General features: G+C 47.5%; 1 protein-coding gene across 1 annotated transcript in view; it reads left to right on the top strand.

Moving 5' to 3' along the window:
• syde2 (synapse defective 1, Rho GTPase, homolog 2 (C. elegans)) overlaps positions 1-16,823 on the top strand; it is a gene marked incomplete at its 5' end in the record, with an annotated part of 40,118 nt that overhangs the window by 6,567 nt on the left and 16,728 nt on the right. The window contains 3 exons of the mRNA XM_080010113.1: positions 2,491-2,765; positions 3,099-3,543; positions 12,408-13,573. Coding sequence (XP_079866239.1) covers positions 2,491-2,765; positions 3,099-3,543; positions 12,408-13,573 — 1,886 coding nt within the window. The remainder of the gene's footprint in view (positions 1-2,490; positions 2,766-3,098; positions 3,544-12,407; positions 13,574-16,823) is intronic.

Below are 16,823 nucleotides of genomic sequence, written 5' to 3' on the forward strand. Positions count from 1 at the left end.
TTCTCCATTATTACAAGTCAGTGTTCCATCAAAATGATTTTGAAGCTGTTATTTCAAGGTAAAAACGTTACATAGTGTTGCTTTAATGTCAAGATATGTGCAATACACTTGGTACTATCTGGTTCCTATTTATGGTGATTTTTTTAAATATTTCTACATATTTTATATTGTTTATAGTGTGTACTTGATATGCTCTTAATTTTCTGCTGCCCCCTTTTTGCTGCTGGAACGATGGAAATTTCCCCGTTGTGGGACTTACAAACGTTTATCTTCTCTTATGTTTAATGAGGATGACAGTCATCTTCGAAAGTAGCTTCTGTTCTAGCCAATGAAAGATGTTTTATGCACCCCTAAGTGTCTACGCCAGCAAGAAAACGACTCCCTTCTGGAGCTCATTCCGCTATCGCGTTTCTCAAGTTATCACAGTTAAAAAAAAAAAAAAAAAAAAGAAAGGGGAAGAAATAAATCACGCATTAAGGTGTTTTTTTTTGTTTTTTTTTTTCTGTAAAGCTGAGAAACTGATTCAAAGGTGAAGAGTCTTTCTGTTGTGGGCGAGAGGAACTCCAGGGCCGGGCTTCAAGGGATTTGGGGGCACTGGAGATGGCGGCAATCACTGGGAGTCAACAGTTGCTCCCTTGAAGCGTTAATAAAGTCACAGTGTAGATCACAGGAAAGCTGAGCGTCCAGCTCAGAAGGGTTGGTTGACTTTGAGGGAAAACTAATCCCGACGGAGCCCTCGCACCACAGAATACTGCGCTGTCTCTCTCTCTCTCTCTCTCTCTCTCTCTCTCCGTCTGTCTCTCTGTCTGCCCCCCCCTCTGTGCCGTTTGAGGGCTTTTTCAATAAAAGCAACCACACAATTTGCCCAATTTACAGAGAAGAGAGCTTACAAAACGCTGGAATCATGTGATATTGCTCATGATCACCAACAAACGTTGGCTTGATTTATTTTGACCTAATCCCACTTTGAAATGCTTCAATGGACAAAACGGAGCAACCGGGACGGCCGGTACATTACTTTATGAAGTACTTTATGACGTCTTTATGAAGTGAAATGTTCCCAAGCAGGAGCGTGTAACTTGGTGGATGTCGGTGTAGGCTTGCATGGCAACGCATTTCCTTGAGGAAAGGAGAAGTTGTCATTATAGCGTGTGGAGGGACTCGTCTGGGAGCCAAGGATCAAAACAGTCTTTTTAACACGGGCCCGCTCTACATGTTACGACAAGGCCCTGCCCTCAGCCCCCCCAACACACACACACACACACGTACATCTATATGGATTTTTTTTTTTTTTTTCATCCCGCATCTGCTCATCAACCCATGGCTTGTCAACACTTGGTGGGGAAAAAAAGGCATGTCATGACTGTATGATTTGCAGTTACTGTGTGATTTGTTGGAAAAGATAGGTTTTTACTATCTGCAGGGTACACACACAACACACACGCACACACACACACACACGAAGGGGAGCTCTTTGAGTTTGCTTTGACTCGGGTCATCTATGGACCCTTTGAAAGCGGCACGGCACCACGTCAACACCCACATTATTTCGCCGTCTTCTTGGCACGTACGTCGCCACTGGCTGTACTTGTCAAACCTCAGGCCCCTCCGCTCCGCGCTCTGCAACCACAGCTTGCGATTTCTCCCTTTTTTTGTGCCTCTTTTTGGGGGAAGAAAAAATCTTTCCACTGTGTTGGGGGGGGGGGGGGGGGGGTTAACATAGCGTCTTCTCCCTCAAATTCCGCGCCCACATAGCCCCAATGCTGACAAATTCCAGTACAATCAGGGAGCCTGTGAAGAGAGTTAATGGAGGGCCACGCCAGTGACCCATAAACTGGAAAAAGAGTGTAGAAATGTCAACACAATGGCAAAGATACAGCAGTGAAGTCTTTGTTTCTTTTATTTTATTATGTTTATTTTGTCAAGGCCCATGTACTAATTCCTTAATCTCACACAGGGGAGATGCTTTGCCCCAGGTTTGGCTCTTGTGCGTGCCTGCGTGTGCGTGTGTGTGTGTGTGTGTGTGTGTGTGTGTGTGTGTGTGTGTGTGTGTGTGTGTGTGTGTGTGTGTGTGTGTGTGTGTGTGTGTGTGTGTTGTTGCAAGATAGACAGTGTGTACACTTCATAATAGACAACATCTTGGCACCATAATGATGTGTCCAAATGTCCACCAAACGTAAACTGCGCAACGTGAGCGCCAACGTGCCGAGTTTGGTTTCTTGATACAGATGTTTTTATTCAAGCCTTCATGACATGAAGCCACTAGCCTTGGGTAATCATTAATTATTATGTTGAAAGTTTCTTTAAATTATATGTGGGGTTTTTCTTTGCGAGCGGGGGTTGACCTGTCGGGAAGGATTCTAATCAAAGGAATTCAGAGACGGATAAAGAGCTTGTTTGTGTGTTGCGCTACACGGACATAACCCCGTCTCTGTCTCTCTGTGCCTTTTTCCACCTTCTCTCTCTCTCTCTCTCTGCCCCTCCAAACAGTTTCCAACGAGAACGTCCAGGGGCCCTTCGGGAATGGCCGCGAGGCGGGCAAAGCCAGCGAGCCGTCGCTCTGGCGGCCGCCGCTCAACACCATCACCGTCTCCAAGAAACGCAACTGGCTGCAGCAGAGCTCCCTCGGAAAGGCCCACGGCCCCAAGGACGAGCCCCAGGGAGCGCCAGGGGCCGAGGAAGAGCCTCCTACAAGCCCTTTCCTAGACCACCTGAGGCCCCCGGGGAGTGCACCATCCCGGCCGCTTCGCTTGCACCTGCCCCAGGTTAGCGCTGCAGTTCTTTTCTTTTTGTTTTTTTAACAATCCAGACACTTATCATAGCGGTTTCTCCATATGAAGGTTTTCTTTGAACAAACCGCTATCAGTGATTAATTCCAGCCTCCCTGGAGGGAGGCGTGCTAATCAGGGAGTTCAGCTGGTGACATTAAACTTGAATACTCTTGAGCTTTTTTCTATTTTCTTCTTTAGATTTTGTTGGATTGTACTTTCTTTCTCCTTTTCAGCTCCTTTTCAAATTGTAGGTATCAGCCGTTCCTGTCTTGAATTCTGTCAACGGACAATGATTTTTGATTTCCCCGTCCCCCCGGGGTTTTTTAGGTCTGCGTGGGCCAGACCAGGGCGGCACCCCAGGCCCGCTGTGTGGACCCCGCCGAGGAAAACGACGCAGACGACGAAGGGGAGATTTGGTACAACCCCATCCCTGAGGATGAAGAACCAGAGGTCCTCCGCAAGCCTGCCGTCAGGCTGCTGGGCCCCCCGCAGCACGAGGCCCAAGCCCTGAAACGGAGGCCCAGCAGGGGCTGGGATGCCGGTCAGGGCGGCAGGGTCCCCGAGTGCCCCGGCAGCGGCGGCGGCAGCAGCAGCAGCAGCAACACGGGGCCGGAAGGCCTGGTGGTGGAAAGCGTAGGCGGAGGAGGTGGAGGTGGAGGAGACGGGAGTCAGGGGAATGCCGTACATTCCACAGAGGCGCAACATCTGCACAGACACATGCTCGCGTGCAAACCCCAGGAGGAGGGGGGGTCTTCCGGATGCAGAGCCACAGGTAAAACAGGAAAAACACACACACAGATACACACACACACACACACACACACACACACACACACACACACACACACACACACACACACACACACACACACACACACACACACACACACACACACACACACACACACACACACACACACACACACACACACAGCCTTCTTTCATTCTTACTCTTTTCTTTTACGTTTCCTCCTCTGCTTATCCTCCCCTGTCTGTGTTGTACCCTTTTCTGGTCTCCTCTCCTCCTCTAAATACCATTTTTTTTTTTTCCCTGAATGATTGTTCCTGGGCATAACTGTATTTTATTCAGATGGTTATTTCGGGCAGACTCCTGCGGTCGTGTGCACACCTTAAATACTAATTACTAACTGCTGCTGTTGATCACTGTCACTAATCAAAGGCAGCAACTGGGCTGTCATTACTTTTATTTTGGCTAAATTGAGACCAAAGCCATGTTTAGAACCAGGCTTTTAAATATGGTGAATCCGACTGTCCCCGTTTGCCGAGCAGAGCCCGTCTCTAGTAGCAGACGAGAGCGATGTCTGCCTAATCTTGTCAGCCCGTATCAGTGTCAGTCATCAGTTTAACGCAGGCAGACACGAGCAGGGAGAAATTTAGATTTGGCATTCCTGAGGAGGAAATAAAATCCATTTATGTCTCATTGCAGCTTCCACATAGGACTGTGAACAGTGCACGTCGGTGTGTCTTTAACCTTTTCTGCTCTGAACTACTAAACTACATTTTGCGTAATCCTGAGAATTGGCTGAAAAGAGTGCTCTTCTTCTGTGTGTGGAGAACACACCGTGGAAGAACCACGACCTTTGAGTGTAATCACTCAGTGCATCCGACTTGATCAAAGTTCAGCAGTGTTTTATTATGATTAATAAATGTGTGTGTGTGTGTGTGTGTGTGTGTGTGTGTGTGTGTGTGTGTGTGTGTGTGTGTGTGTGTGTGTGTGTGTGTGTGTGTGTGTGACATACATACATACATATACAGTATATCTGAATATAATAGATAGATATATATTATTTTTGTCTTGCTTTGTAATTTTATATGTAAGGATGCATTGCATTATTGTAGCCTATGTAATGGTGCAGGGTACCATAGTCATCTGTGACTTCTCCTGCTATCTTTGTCTTCCTGGAAAGATGACCACAATGGAAATTGCTTTATTGTGTTATCCTCAACTTTTTTTTATTAATATGCATTTGTGGTAGTGTATGATCTGTTATATATTTATTTTATTATTATTTATTTTATTTATTATTATTATTAATTTTATTATCTACTAATATAATAATTATTTTTATTTTTATTTATTATTATTTTTATATGTCAAATAAAGCAAATCAAATCAAAATGAATGTCGCTTAGAGTGTGGTCTCCAGAGATCTTCTCATGATGACAGGTAGCACAGGGCCCCTGTCTCCAAATAAGCTTTGTTTTCTTTTATTTGGCTTCCTACCTTTTGTCTTCTCTGTTGTGGCAACACGGTAGTTTGAAGCTATGAACTGAGCTCATAATTACAACTTTTAACAACTCTTCACTGTGGCACGCAACAGTCTGGTTGTTTGGTTGCTCCAACCCGGCACTAGTCTGATGAGCTTAGCTCCCCTTTGCCAAAACCAATGTATGTAATCATCACCGCAGCATCACCTAGTAGTCTTTCCAATAAAAACATTAAAATACCTCAAATATTAAGCATCTCACCTTGAAATCATCATTGGTAATGTGGATATTATGGCCAAGTAGGAGGCATTTATTAGAACATCTCTGAAGTTCAGAGAATTGCATTACTTTACTGTAACATTTATCTCTATCACAATATTATGCTATCAGAAATCCCAGATGACATCTGGTCTCAGATCACAATGTGAATATTATGGAGGCTGCTCTCCAAAGTGATTTGGTAGTCCAACCAGCTCCGTCTCCGTCAACAAAAGCCTTCAATAAGATCTAGTAGCATGTGTAGAATCACAGGGTTTTTTTAATTAAGGGTCGAAGGATGAAGATCCTTATGAGGTGAAAAGGTCGCCACAGGTCGGCTCCAGGTGTAACCGCAAGGGTCTTCAGCCGTTCTGTCAATCATTCTCTTTTTGATGTCTGAAGTCCTGAAGAGTTTGACATTTGGACAAGCACACATTTTTGCACGTGGGATTGGATTATTACCATTGTCGCTCATGCAGGTCTTCGGCCTGCGGACCTCTCTGAGAAAGGCTGCTGGATTGATTGACACCTGGCACGCCGCTCCCTCTGCTCCAACCGGCCTCAAGGCCTCGGCCCTCTGTGGCACCACGTGCGGCTCATACCCACTCCTCATCCTGAAAAGGAGCTTCCCTGTGGAATTAGGACTAGACCAGGCCCTGAGGAGTCTTGCTTTGCCCAACAGAGAAGCTCTAATGGCGGCGTACGCTGCCAATTAAAAGGGGGGATGTCCCTAATTCCTACAACCTGATTGGTTTGATAGACCAATTTTGTAGCCTCTGTGAAGTTTGCTGCTGTCATCAGGTCTTTTCTTGTTGGGTAAGCAGATATCAGTTGCCATAGTAGCAGGCCAGATTGGCTTGTTCAGCAGTTTAAACTGTGGAGGAGATTTGTCAGCCCATAACGGGGAGACTCAAAGCATTCGTCCACCAGGTTTTTGGGACTGCTGTGGGAGAGAACACTTGACTGGTGTTCTGACAGCGCCTCCGTGCTGCTGTGAAAACCACAAAAAGAGCAGTGTTTTCTTTTTATCCCCCTCCGCTCCGGAATTGCCAGCTTGTTGACTTTGCGGCCCCGTTCCTGTGGGTTTGGCGACGCCATCCCACACTTAGGCCCAACAAAAAGAACAACAAGCTCAGCTATGTGTCCTGAAGATGGAAACATACATGTGCTATTTAGATGCAGACGCAAGTGCGTGTGTGTGTGTGTGTGTGTGTGTGTGTGTGTGTGTGTGTGGGCCTTTGTGGGTGAGGGGGGTAGTTTAGTTTTATAAAAAGAGGATGGTCTGTCAGTTAAACATTGCCTCACCTTCTAACTAAATCAGCACTTAGTGACGGGATGGTGTCTCCTCTGTCACTTCTTTAAGTGACAGAGGTGTGTCTGTAATGGGGCTTGGACACACGGGCTGGGGCTGAACCAGTTTATGATGGCTATACTGGAGAATGACCGCCTGTGTATCCACACCTCCTCCTTCACCTCCTTCTCCTTCTAACTGGTTGAAGGCAGCATTGGGGGATGGTGGGGCTGGACGGAGTTAAATGGGACAAGGGCTTGTTGTTTGACTTTTGACTACTCCACCCTGTAGTCAAAAGACCCTTTTACACTGGTGGGCCAAATAGAACTAGCCAGGTATTACCTATTTTCTCTGTAACCCACTTGGATCTCTGAATGCCTTACCCCTTTTTTCTCCACACATCTTGACTTATTTGTCAGTCTGTTAACGGCTGCTCAATTTGCCCACATGTCTTTGTTTGCAAACAATGCGTATTCAAGAAAGCTCTACATAAAAGGCCACCGGTGTATACGTCAAGTATTTTTTCGCAAATGGCAAATTTGTGTCCCCAACTCACCTGCCAGATGTGTTTTCCAAGTAACACACCAAGTCTTGTGTTGTCAGATGTGTTGGTACTTGGTCCTACTATATTAAGTCACGCTTTGACCATGTTGGTATGAATTTGAATACAACTTTTATCAAAAAAGGCAGTGTTTGCAGCTTTGGCGTCTGACTCCCTACAAGTGCAACGACCACGGTTTTGCCTGGGATTTTGGATTTCTGGTGTCCCTTTGTCACCAAGATGGAGACAGCCAGCACTTTATTTTGAGGGCTAAAAATGGACGCCACTTTCTTTGATTGACTGTGAATAATAGTGTCTGCTGCATTAATGAAGTGGTACAGATGCAGATGACTTGTTATAACTATGGGCTTCCTCTGTTCGGCTGGCTGGTTCCTTTCTGCCTCTCCGGATGCACTCCAGACTCCTCGTGCGCTCCCCATTGACTGGACGTATTGTTGGTCTGAATGCTCTATTTGTATGAAGGATAATGATTGATGCACTATAAGAGGTCCATATTGCATAGCGTGTCCTCCCTGTAGCGCCCGCTTGGGGAAATCTCGCTTGGCTGAAACTCCCAATGAGACCGGAGCTATTTCTGGGGGTTGTTTTGGTCAGTGCAGTGCAGCGAGGAGGTCAGGCTGGCTGTGGTGTCCTAGAATTAGCCTGGCAGCTAGGGTTACACGAGAGCTCAGGCCTCCGTGGGTAATCTAATCTTGAATAAGGATTACAAGGTCGGGATCGGAGGAAGACTACCCCTCTGTGGGCTGACATCACAGGGAACAACACTTTAGAATAAAATGGCTTTGCTGGTTTTTTGGTGTGTCTTCCTGCAGACGGAGAACCAAGCCCATATACTTTACTCCTCGGGGGTCGTGATTGGTGAATTTCCGTCTTGGTGTATAAATGATTACTTCATGGTTTGTAGATGTCTGTAGCTGATTTTATTGAACAAAAAAGGTGAATCCCAGAAGACCAAAGAACTCTTCACTTGGTCCTCTTGTCTTAAAAGATAAAAGGAGTCATTCATCTAAAGCCATGACACAGTTCCCATTACCGCGATGGTGGTTGTTTTGATCAGGTCAGTACATCCATGCCGTTCTGGCTGCTGGGTGTCCTGGAATTAGCTGACACTCGGTTGCTAGAGTTACAAGTGAGCTGGAATGCCTGTAGCAGTGGGCAAGCCAGGCTACATGAGGGCCGCTTTGGCAGGGGGCCATGTTGTGCTAGCGAGAGGGCCCGCATGCCTGGCTATATTAGCAGGGGTTCTGTAACCATTGTAAATGACGCCTGAGCTCCCGTGGCCCCTGAAAGGCCTTCCACTGGCAAATGCTTCAGAACCAAAGGAGAGCAAGCACTACAGTGTTGGGCCTTGGTCACAGGGAGGAGAAACTATGGGACAAGTATGCCATTCATTGGTTTATGTACAATCCTCCTGTTTGGAGATGCTCTCTGGCCTTTTCTCTCTCACATTTGACAAACACACACACTCATACCAGTGAATACAAGGGTTTTACTGGGGTAATTAGGAATGGCGTATTATCCCACACACATACGCATCGGCATTGGGCGTGGCCAATCAGTCACTTTCCTACACTCCCTTTTCTCGGGGCAAAGGCAACACATGCAAAGCACATTGTCCAAACACAACACACACGAAGCAAACTACACAATGTCAAACTGTGCTGCTACATTGAGGCCACATGTGTGCGTACACACGCACAAACACACACATATGCACACACCCTCGCCCTGCACCTGTCCGGTAAGTGGTCTGCTCCCAGTGTTAAGAAGAGCCATCGACAGCCGTAAATTCCTGGCCTTTGTCAAGAGGTGTCAGAAGCAGGGTGCCCGGGGTGGCCCTTGGGGTCAGGGAGGTGTGTGTGTGTGTGTGTGTGTGTGTGTGTGTGTGTGTGTGTGTGTGTGTGTGTGTGTGTGTGTGTGTGTGTGTGTGTGTGTGTGTGTGTGTGTGTGTGTGTGTGTACAGCATAGCTTTCCGTCTTTGGTCCTCTTTGGTACAAGTATTTTTTCACATTAAGCCTCTGTAAATATGTTGTACTGTATGTGGAAACATGCGAGTGTGTAAGTTAGTCCGCCTGTGTGTGTGGGAGTATGTATGTGTGTGAGTGGGGGGCGGGCTCAGGTGTCACCCAGTGGAATGCAGGCCTTTTGCCCTTTGAACCTGGGACATGGCCTCTGAGGGTTGGGTGTCGAGCCATTGCCCCTGAACCTTAGTAAGTGTGGTGTCATGTAACCTCCTTGGCTGCTGTCATAAGGCCAAAGGCTCGACAGAGGACATAGCCTGTGTGTGTGTGTGTGTGTGTGTGTGTGTGTGTGTGTGTGTGTGTGTGTGTGTGTGTGTGTGTGTGTGTGTGTGTGTGTGTGTTGAAAATTCAAAATAAGATCTTCCAGCCCTGCAGGGACCAATACCTACAATAAGCATTACTCCATTATAAAGTAGTAATGCTTTACCATTTTTTAGCTACTACATTTTAAGACTTAAGGGCCATTGGTTTGATTTGACAAGCTGTGTTCTGTAAATGGCAGCAAATAGTTTGTGGTTGGCTGTTTCCAAGCTCTTTTATTGGTTGTGGCTTTTCATATGATATGTGCCAGCAATGCCAGTACTGGGCATTACTCTAAAACAGTGTTTCCTGCAAGTTTCAGCTCCAACTGATTCAATCAAGGGCCACACATTCTCATGACCCTGATTTGAATCAGATACTTGAGGACTGGGTTGGAAAACACTGCTCTAAAAGGCCAATGACAGCTAAGGTGCACCAAAGGAAATTACCCAGATATATCCTAAATTGATGCTTTAATTGATTCCTTTGGAGTCATTTAAGATGCAGATAAAACTGTCTTTTTACATCAACCAGGGATTGAACTCAGAAAACCCTAAACAATTGTAGGGTTGTTGTTTGGTCTCTGCACCTTTAGCCCTCTCCGCCCATGTTCTCCTTCTCAGAGAGCCCTTGTGTCTATTATTGGTAGAGAGGGGTGTAGAGGGAAGTCTACTCAGTCAGAGGAAAAGGAGGCTAAACATGGCTTGGAATGGAATGTGAGAGAACAGCCCAGCTCGTTGGTGAACTGGCCCGCAAGCCCGGCCAACCAGCCTTCCAGTCAACCATCCAGACCTCTCAGTACCGGGACAAGGGGCGCCTTTGTCCCCCATCTGCCTGCTACACCCTGCCCTGCCACTGCCCCCCATCTTACCCCTTCTCTCCATCCTGTTGCCGCTACCCTGCCTCCCCCCATCTCTCTTCAGCCCCTCGTTTCCAGAATAGCACAGCAGGCCCCATCTGAAAGTAGAGCTGGCGATGTTGGCAGGCCAAGATATCCCTCTCTCTTTTTGTCTCAGTTGCTCTTTACTTTCCCTTGTCAGTCTGTATCTGTCTTTCTCTTAATCTCTCTCGCTCTCCCACTCACTGTCAGTGTCTCTCTCTTCCTTCTCGCTCACCCACTGAACTGCCCCTTTGTTTCTTTGGTGCATTCAGAGGATGTGGTTAGCTCACAAATACTAGAAAAAAGGTGCAAATACCGTATATTTGGCTAGAATTGTAAAATGAAGCCGGGGGGGCTCATAGATGCTTTGAGAGTCTAAATAACCTGTCAGTCCCCCATTTAGTTCTCAGAAAATGGTAGTTCTAGTCTCTTTTGCCCACGAGGCCGGACATCTACGGATGCCAGGGACAAGGACCCCAATTCCTTTCAAGTCACATGGCCACAGAGTCGTGATCTCCATGGACACATGCAGCGAGGTATTCCCTCTAATGTGCAAAAAAAGGGCAGGTTTGCCAAGTAGGAAATCTGATTAGCACAGAGCTGAAGGGGGTAAAGCTCTGTTTTCCAGAGTCTAACGGGCAAAGGTCTCCCGTCGCTTGAGGTGCTGGACACCCGTTATTTGGCAAATTCCACTTTAATCGCCCCAAACGGCAAATGTGACTGGAGCTAGTTCTGCTTAGGAAACCTGGCAGCCCCCTTCTCCGCCCCGCACTCTCTCTCTCTCTCTGTCTCTCTCTCTGTCTCTCTCTCTCTCTCTCTCTCTCCAAAGTGATGAAAAAATACTTCTCTGAAACAAAAGGTCACGAGTTACACATTGTGAAACGGTTCACATGTCCAACTAGAATACCTTAAAGAGATTTGGAAAACTCACAGTGGACATAAGAACAAACGCAACATAACGGACCATATTGCTCAAGTTAAATTGTGCTAAAATACTTTTGTATCATATATTGTATATTTTTGATAGAAGAAGTGGATTTGGGGGTGAGGGGATAAAAGGGATGTTTTCTTTGGGACAAAGTTCAGTGAAATTGCAGTTATTATACGTTTTCTCGCAAGCAAATGGAATACTCGCTTGTATCTTGTCGCCAGAGATGCTTGCTGGACTTGACAAAATGCCGGGAATAATCCGAGATTAAAGGTCTGTCCCAGTAAAGGCGGCGTTTAGGGAAATGACCAGAAAAACCCCAAATTACACCATCACAGGTCTGGGAATAAAATCCACTATTTTGTGTTGTAGACTAAACAGCGGACCGGCATTCCTACCATAGAATTTTATTGCCCGCATTTCAGGTCTCATCCATTTAGTGTAGGCTGGGGCAGACAGCGAAGCCCATCCCAAATTCATGTATTTAACGATGAGTAATGGTGGAGTAATTGTAGCTCCTCCTTTAGGCCGTGGGGTCTCTCAACTGCCGTCTACGTGCATAGCACTGTCCGAAACTTCCTGTCTCACTACTAATGACATGCCTAGGTGGACAAACTAGGTGGAGGTGGTTTGTTTAAATGGCCGGATTGGGAGACGCATAATAGTCATATATCAGATAAATAAATACCTTTTGTGTTTCTGGCTCCATCTCACCCACTACTGCAACCAAATGATTAAGTTGTCAAAATGGTGTGTAGGTTTAAAGGAAAAGAACCATTTCAACTTGCCTACTTAATCACTTTGAAGCTTGGCTTGGCTTGTGGCCCTTAGGGAACACTGGGTTTTAAGTATTTATGTGCAGTCAGGCTTCTTGTATTAACGGTAATGTATTCCTGGCATTCCACTCGCGTGTGAATCGAATAACTAGAGACACGATGCCGCAGTGGTGTAATGCTGTATTCTCTGCTGTTTTGTCTTGTTTCAAAATTGGGACTCTTGCATTCACTGCTCGCACATTTTTCTTTCCTCTGTGAATAAGAATGTTTGAAGGAGGGAGTCGTGGCTTGTGTTTGTCAGAAACTGAGTAGACTGAAGCACAAAATGTTGGGTATAGCTGAATAATTAACCTTCGGTGTGTTGTTGTTGTTGTTGTTGTTTCTTCTGCAGATGGCTCTGACCTGCCCAGTGCAGCTGGTTTCTCACCCCCCTCAAGCCCGAACCCAGCCAAGAAGGGCAGCTCAATCAATTGGTCCTTCCCTGACAAGATTAAGTCCCCACGCACTGTCAGAAAAATCTCCATGAAGATGAAGAAGCTTCCGGAACTTAGTCGAAAACTCAGCGTCAAGGGCCACCCAAACAACAGCAGTAATGGAAGCCAGCCAGAGACCAGGGCCCATTCTTTCAGGATGACTAGTGGGGGATCAGAGACGGCGTCGAACCGTTCAGCCCCCGGAGGAGGGCAGGTGACAGCAGCTAGCCGCAACGTGATCTCACGCTACCACCTGGACAGCAGCGTGACCACCCAGCACAGCTACAGCAAAAAGAAAAACAGCGGCGGCTCAAAGTCGGCCAGTAAAGGCGGTTACCTCAGCGATGGTGACTCTCCTGAGCTGGTGGCGAAGTCTGGTAAGCACAGCTCGGCGGAGGGCAAGGGAGGAAAGTGCAAAGAGACTCAAGGAGGTGGAGGCGAGAGGCCCGCAGCTGGTGGAGCAGGGAGTGGAGTGGGAGGAGGGAGCCCCAAGCTGCACGGCACAGAGCTGGACATTGACGCCTTCCGCCATTACAGCTTCACGGAGCAGCCCAAGTGCAGCCAGTTCATCTCTGGCCTGATGAGCCTGCACTTTTACGGCGCCGAGGACCTCAAGCCGCCGCGCGTCGACTCCCGCGACGTCTACTGCGCCATCCAGGTGGACTCGGTCAACAAGGCGCGCACGGCACTCCTCACTTGCCGGACCACCTTCTTGGACATGGACCACACCTTTAACATTGAGCTGGAGAACGCACAGCACCTGAAACTGGTGGTGTTCAGCTGGGAGCCCACGCCAAAGCGCAACCGCGTCTGCTGCCACGGCACGGTGGTGCTGCCCGCGCTCTTCAGGGTGACGCGCTCCCACCAGCTGGCGGTGAAGCTGGAGCCGCGGGGGCTGATCTACGTCAAGCTGAGCCTCATGGAGCAGTGGCAGAACTCGCTGGACGGGGGGCCCGACGGAGACAGGGAGCGGCAGGTGTTTGGGGTGCAGGCATGGAGGGTGGTGGAAAGGGAGAACACAGGGCTCAGGGTTCCGCTGCTCATACACAAGTGCATCACGGAGATCGAGAAGAGAGGCTGCCAGGTGAGTTTGGTCTTTGCACCCGTTGGTTAATGTCTGTCTGAAGAGTTGAGTTCAGGAATCAGGGATCAAAGTTGTGCATTGCTGCCTGAAAGTATACTCTGAGTACTATATAATCTATTCCAAGGCTATAATATTTTTGAAACGGCATGGAGATCCGATAAGGAAATGAGGCTCTGAAGATGAGGAGGTAAGAGTGAGAGCGCAATGGATTGGAGAGTCCACATATCAGGAGGAGCCTTTTTGTTCAGCATTCTGCGAGACAAAAAGACTCGCCCTGCAGCCAGTGAGGACACTGAATGAGTGGACAGTGCACGGAACTCCAGGGAGAGAGGGAACGCGGAACACTATATGTCAGAGCTCTTATATGATCTGGAGAGGGAGAGAGAGAGAGAGAGAGAGACAGAGAGAGAGAGGTTAACAGTGAAAAAACGGATAGAGAAGGGCTCAGCTGGGGTTGGAGGGCTGGAGGGTGGGTTTGCGTTGTAGACTACTCCCCATATATCATGTGATCACATCCTGAGAGCCTCCCCACTAAACTGCTCTTTGAAGCCCAGAGAGAGGGAGAGAGAGAGAGAGAGAGAGAGACAGACAGACAGAGAGAGAGAGACAGCAGCCCTAGTTGCTCCTAATTAGAGTTGAGATGCCGGCAGTAAAAGTGTCTGGCCAGTGGTCCTGACTAATCGCTATAGGGGGGCATGCCAGGGGCAGCAGGTGTCTGGGCCCATTGGGCAAACAGTAGGCCCCTCCGAAGAGCTCAATCTGTCAGCCCCAGTCCCAGCGCAGGACAGCTGCTGTCATGCGACTGGGCCTCCTGGAGCTGTTTGCCGTGGCACTACCTCATTGTGCCGATCCCACTCGTTGATTTCTATCAATTGTTGCTATGAACGGATGGCGATTTCCTATCTGCTCCAGTCGACCAATCGCTTTCCCTTCGTTGAACGTTATTTCATAATTCCGAGCATGAGGAATGAGGAAAGCCTTCAGACATACAAAAATCTGCCCACATTGTGCCCACTGGCCAGCCAGCTCTCACTTTACAGACCTCTTCCAGGACAGTCTTCTAATTATATAACATATAACGTCTTCTTTTTCTTTTGGTCTCTTTGTTGTCTCTCTCTTTTTCTCCGTCCTTATCTCTTTCAGCCTGACTTGGTCTGTCTCTGGCTCTCAGACTCTTTGACTCTTAGACACTGTCTCTTCTCCCACTCCATTGTTGTTATCACTCTCCATCTCTTACCTCCTCTCTCGCGCTCTCTCTCTCTCTATCTCTCGATCACTCTTAACATAGTTGTATCACAGAGTAGAGAGGGCCGCTTTGTGTAGCCCGGCGGTATAAAATGTTCCGTCAAATCAAGCGAGATAAGGCGTCGGGGGGGGGAAACCTGTGCTCGCTCCTAAGGTGGCGGGCAGACAGGGATTAGCGCGGGGGATCGACACGAGATCTCGGAGGAAGCTACAGCCCCTGTCATCGAGGCATGCGTGGCTCAACGTGCAGCAGTGTGCCTTTACGAGTGATTATGTAGATCTTTGATGGAGGCTTTTCGAATTGCGTGTCCCGAGGGCTCCGCCGAGCTTTTAAGACGACGGGTGATTGTGGCTGTTTTGAAAAGACTGCAGATAATGTGTATGTCAGACACACAAGTTATGCATGTGAGGCCTCGGAGCTTGTTAAAGAGACAGGCACGCCGTAAAAGACGACTTATTCTGGAGACTGGAGAAGATGCGCACATTAAGAAGATATGACTACTTAGCTCAGTGTAAGAATTAGTTTTATTGACTTAAATGCAGTTGGTTATTAAACATTAACAATGGTCACTTATTGGTTACGTTTGCATTACTGTCTTTGTGTACCCTAGGGTTAGGGTTTGCGTGCTTGAACCCAGAAATTTTGATGGGTTTGCCTCCTTCAGATCACACCTGCATCTATGCCGGTGGGACTCGCTCCCAGGAGGTATTCTGTCGTTTTTGTCATGATGCTGGGGGACACTTTATTATTTCCTGGCTTGTGTCCAGCCATTTAAAGGATAGGGTCTGGGTACCAGAAGAATTTCTACTTCTCAGCTGTCAGACTTACAGGGCCACGAAACATGGCATGAAGACACCAAAACAATCCCTAGATCTTCCAGCACCAGATGTCTTTGAATGGAAAATGTGATTAATATGTATTTACGACGTGCCTTGACCACCAAAACAGAGTTAATCATGATCTATCCGTGTCCAAAATGTTGCCAGTTATCCTCTAGCTATGAGAAGTTGTAGAACTGTGCAACTTGGTGACCGGACTTGGACCCTTGACTCAGTAGTATTAGACAACCTTGTGTGCTTATCTCTCTCTGGCGTTGCCTCAGTGTTTGAATAAAATAGTTGGCAAAAAAGGAAGCCCGAATGAACACACCAGAGCGACCAAATGTTGGCATTGTTGTCCTGGAAACGTGATTGTTATGATGTCATTGTATTTTCCCTATTGTGCACATAGGCCCCGGCGGCTGCTGTCTGCGGTGTTGCCCGGCAGCAAGGGGTCGATAAAGTCAAGGCTTTTTTTCACCAACAGCTGTTCCCTGCCTGTGCTCAGCACCAGCCCAAAGAAAAGGCTCTTTTTTTCTGAATGGACTTGTTGTTCATTGTGCCCAGTGACTTCTGTTTACTCTCACACAAAGCCAAATCCCTGGCTAATCTGTCGTCCTCTTTCCCCTCTTGTCTGAGGTTGAGAAACCCTGCTCGACTACACAGGAAGCCGTCTCTGACACTTTGGCCGGTCGGGTGGATCCACTTTATCGTGGTCTGAGGCTAGAACTCTGAGAGAGAGAGAGGTGTGTGTGTGTGTGTGTGTGTGTGTGTGTGTGTGTGTGTGTGTGTGTGTGTGTGTGTGTGTGTGTGTGTGTGTGTGTGTGTGTGTGTGTGTGTGTCGGCTCCGGACTCGACCAGCCATCCAACGCACACTGCCTTAACAAGTTGCCGGGGCAACAACACCAGTTGGCCTGCTATGTTAAATTCCAGACGGACACATGTTGGATAAATTTGGGGATGTCTCTAGCCGGGTCTAATCCGTGCAGGAGTGTCCTACGTGGAAGTATAAAGCGTTTTTTTTTTTGTTTTTTTTTAAATGCTAACGTTTAGACTCTATAGTTCACACTGAGCTATTTGGGGAATCTCTTTGCACAATTTCCTTCACACTTTGGCCTTTTCAAATCTCTGGGTAGACCAAAGATTTCCTGTTTTTTTTTGTCATATGCATGTTCTTTGCGTTGTA

Source organism: Zeus faber, assembly GCF_960531495.2.
Source record: "Zeus faber genome assembly, chromosome: 1".
NCBI classification, from domain to species: Eukaryota; Metazoa; Chordata; class Actinopteri; order Zeiformes; family Zeidae; genus Zeus; species Zeus faber.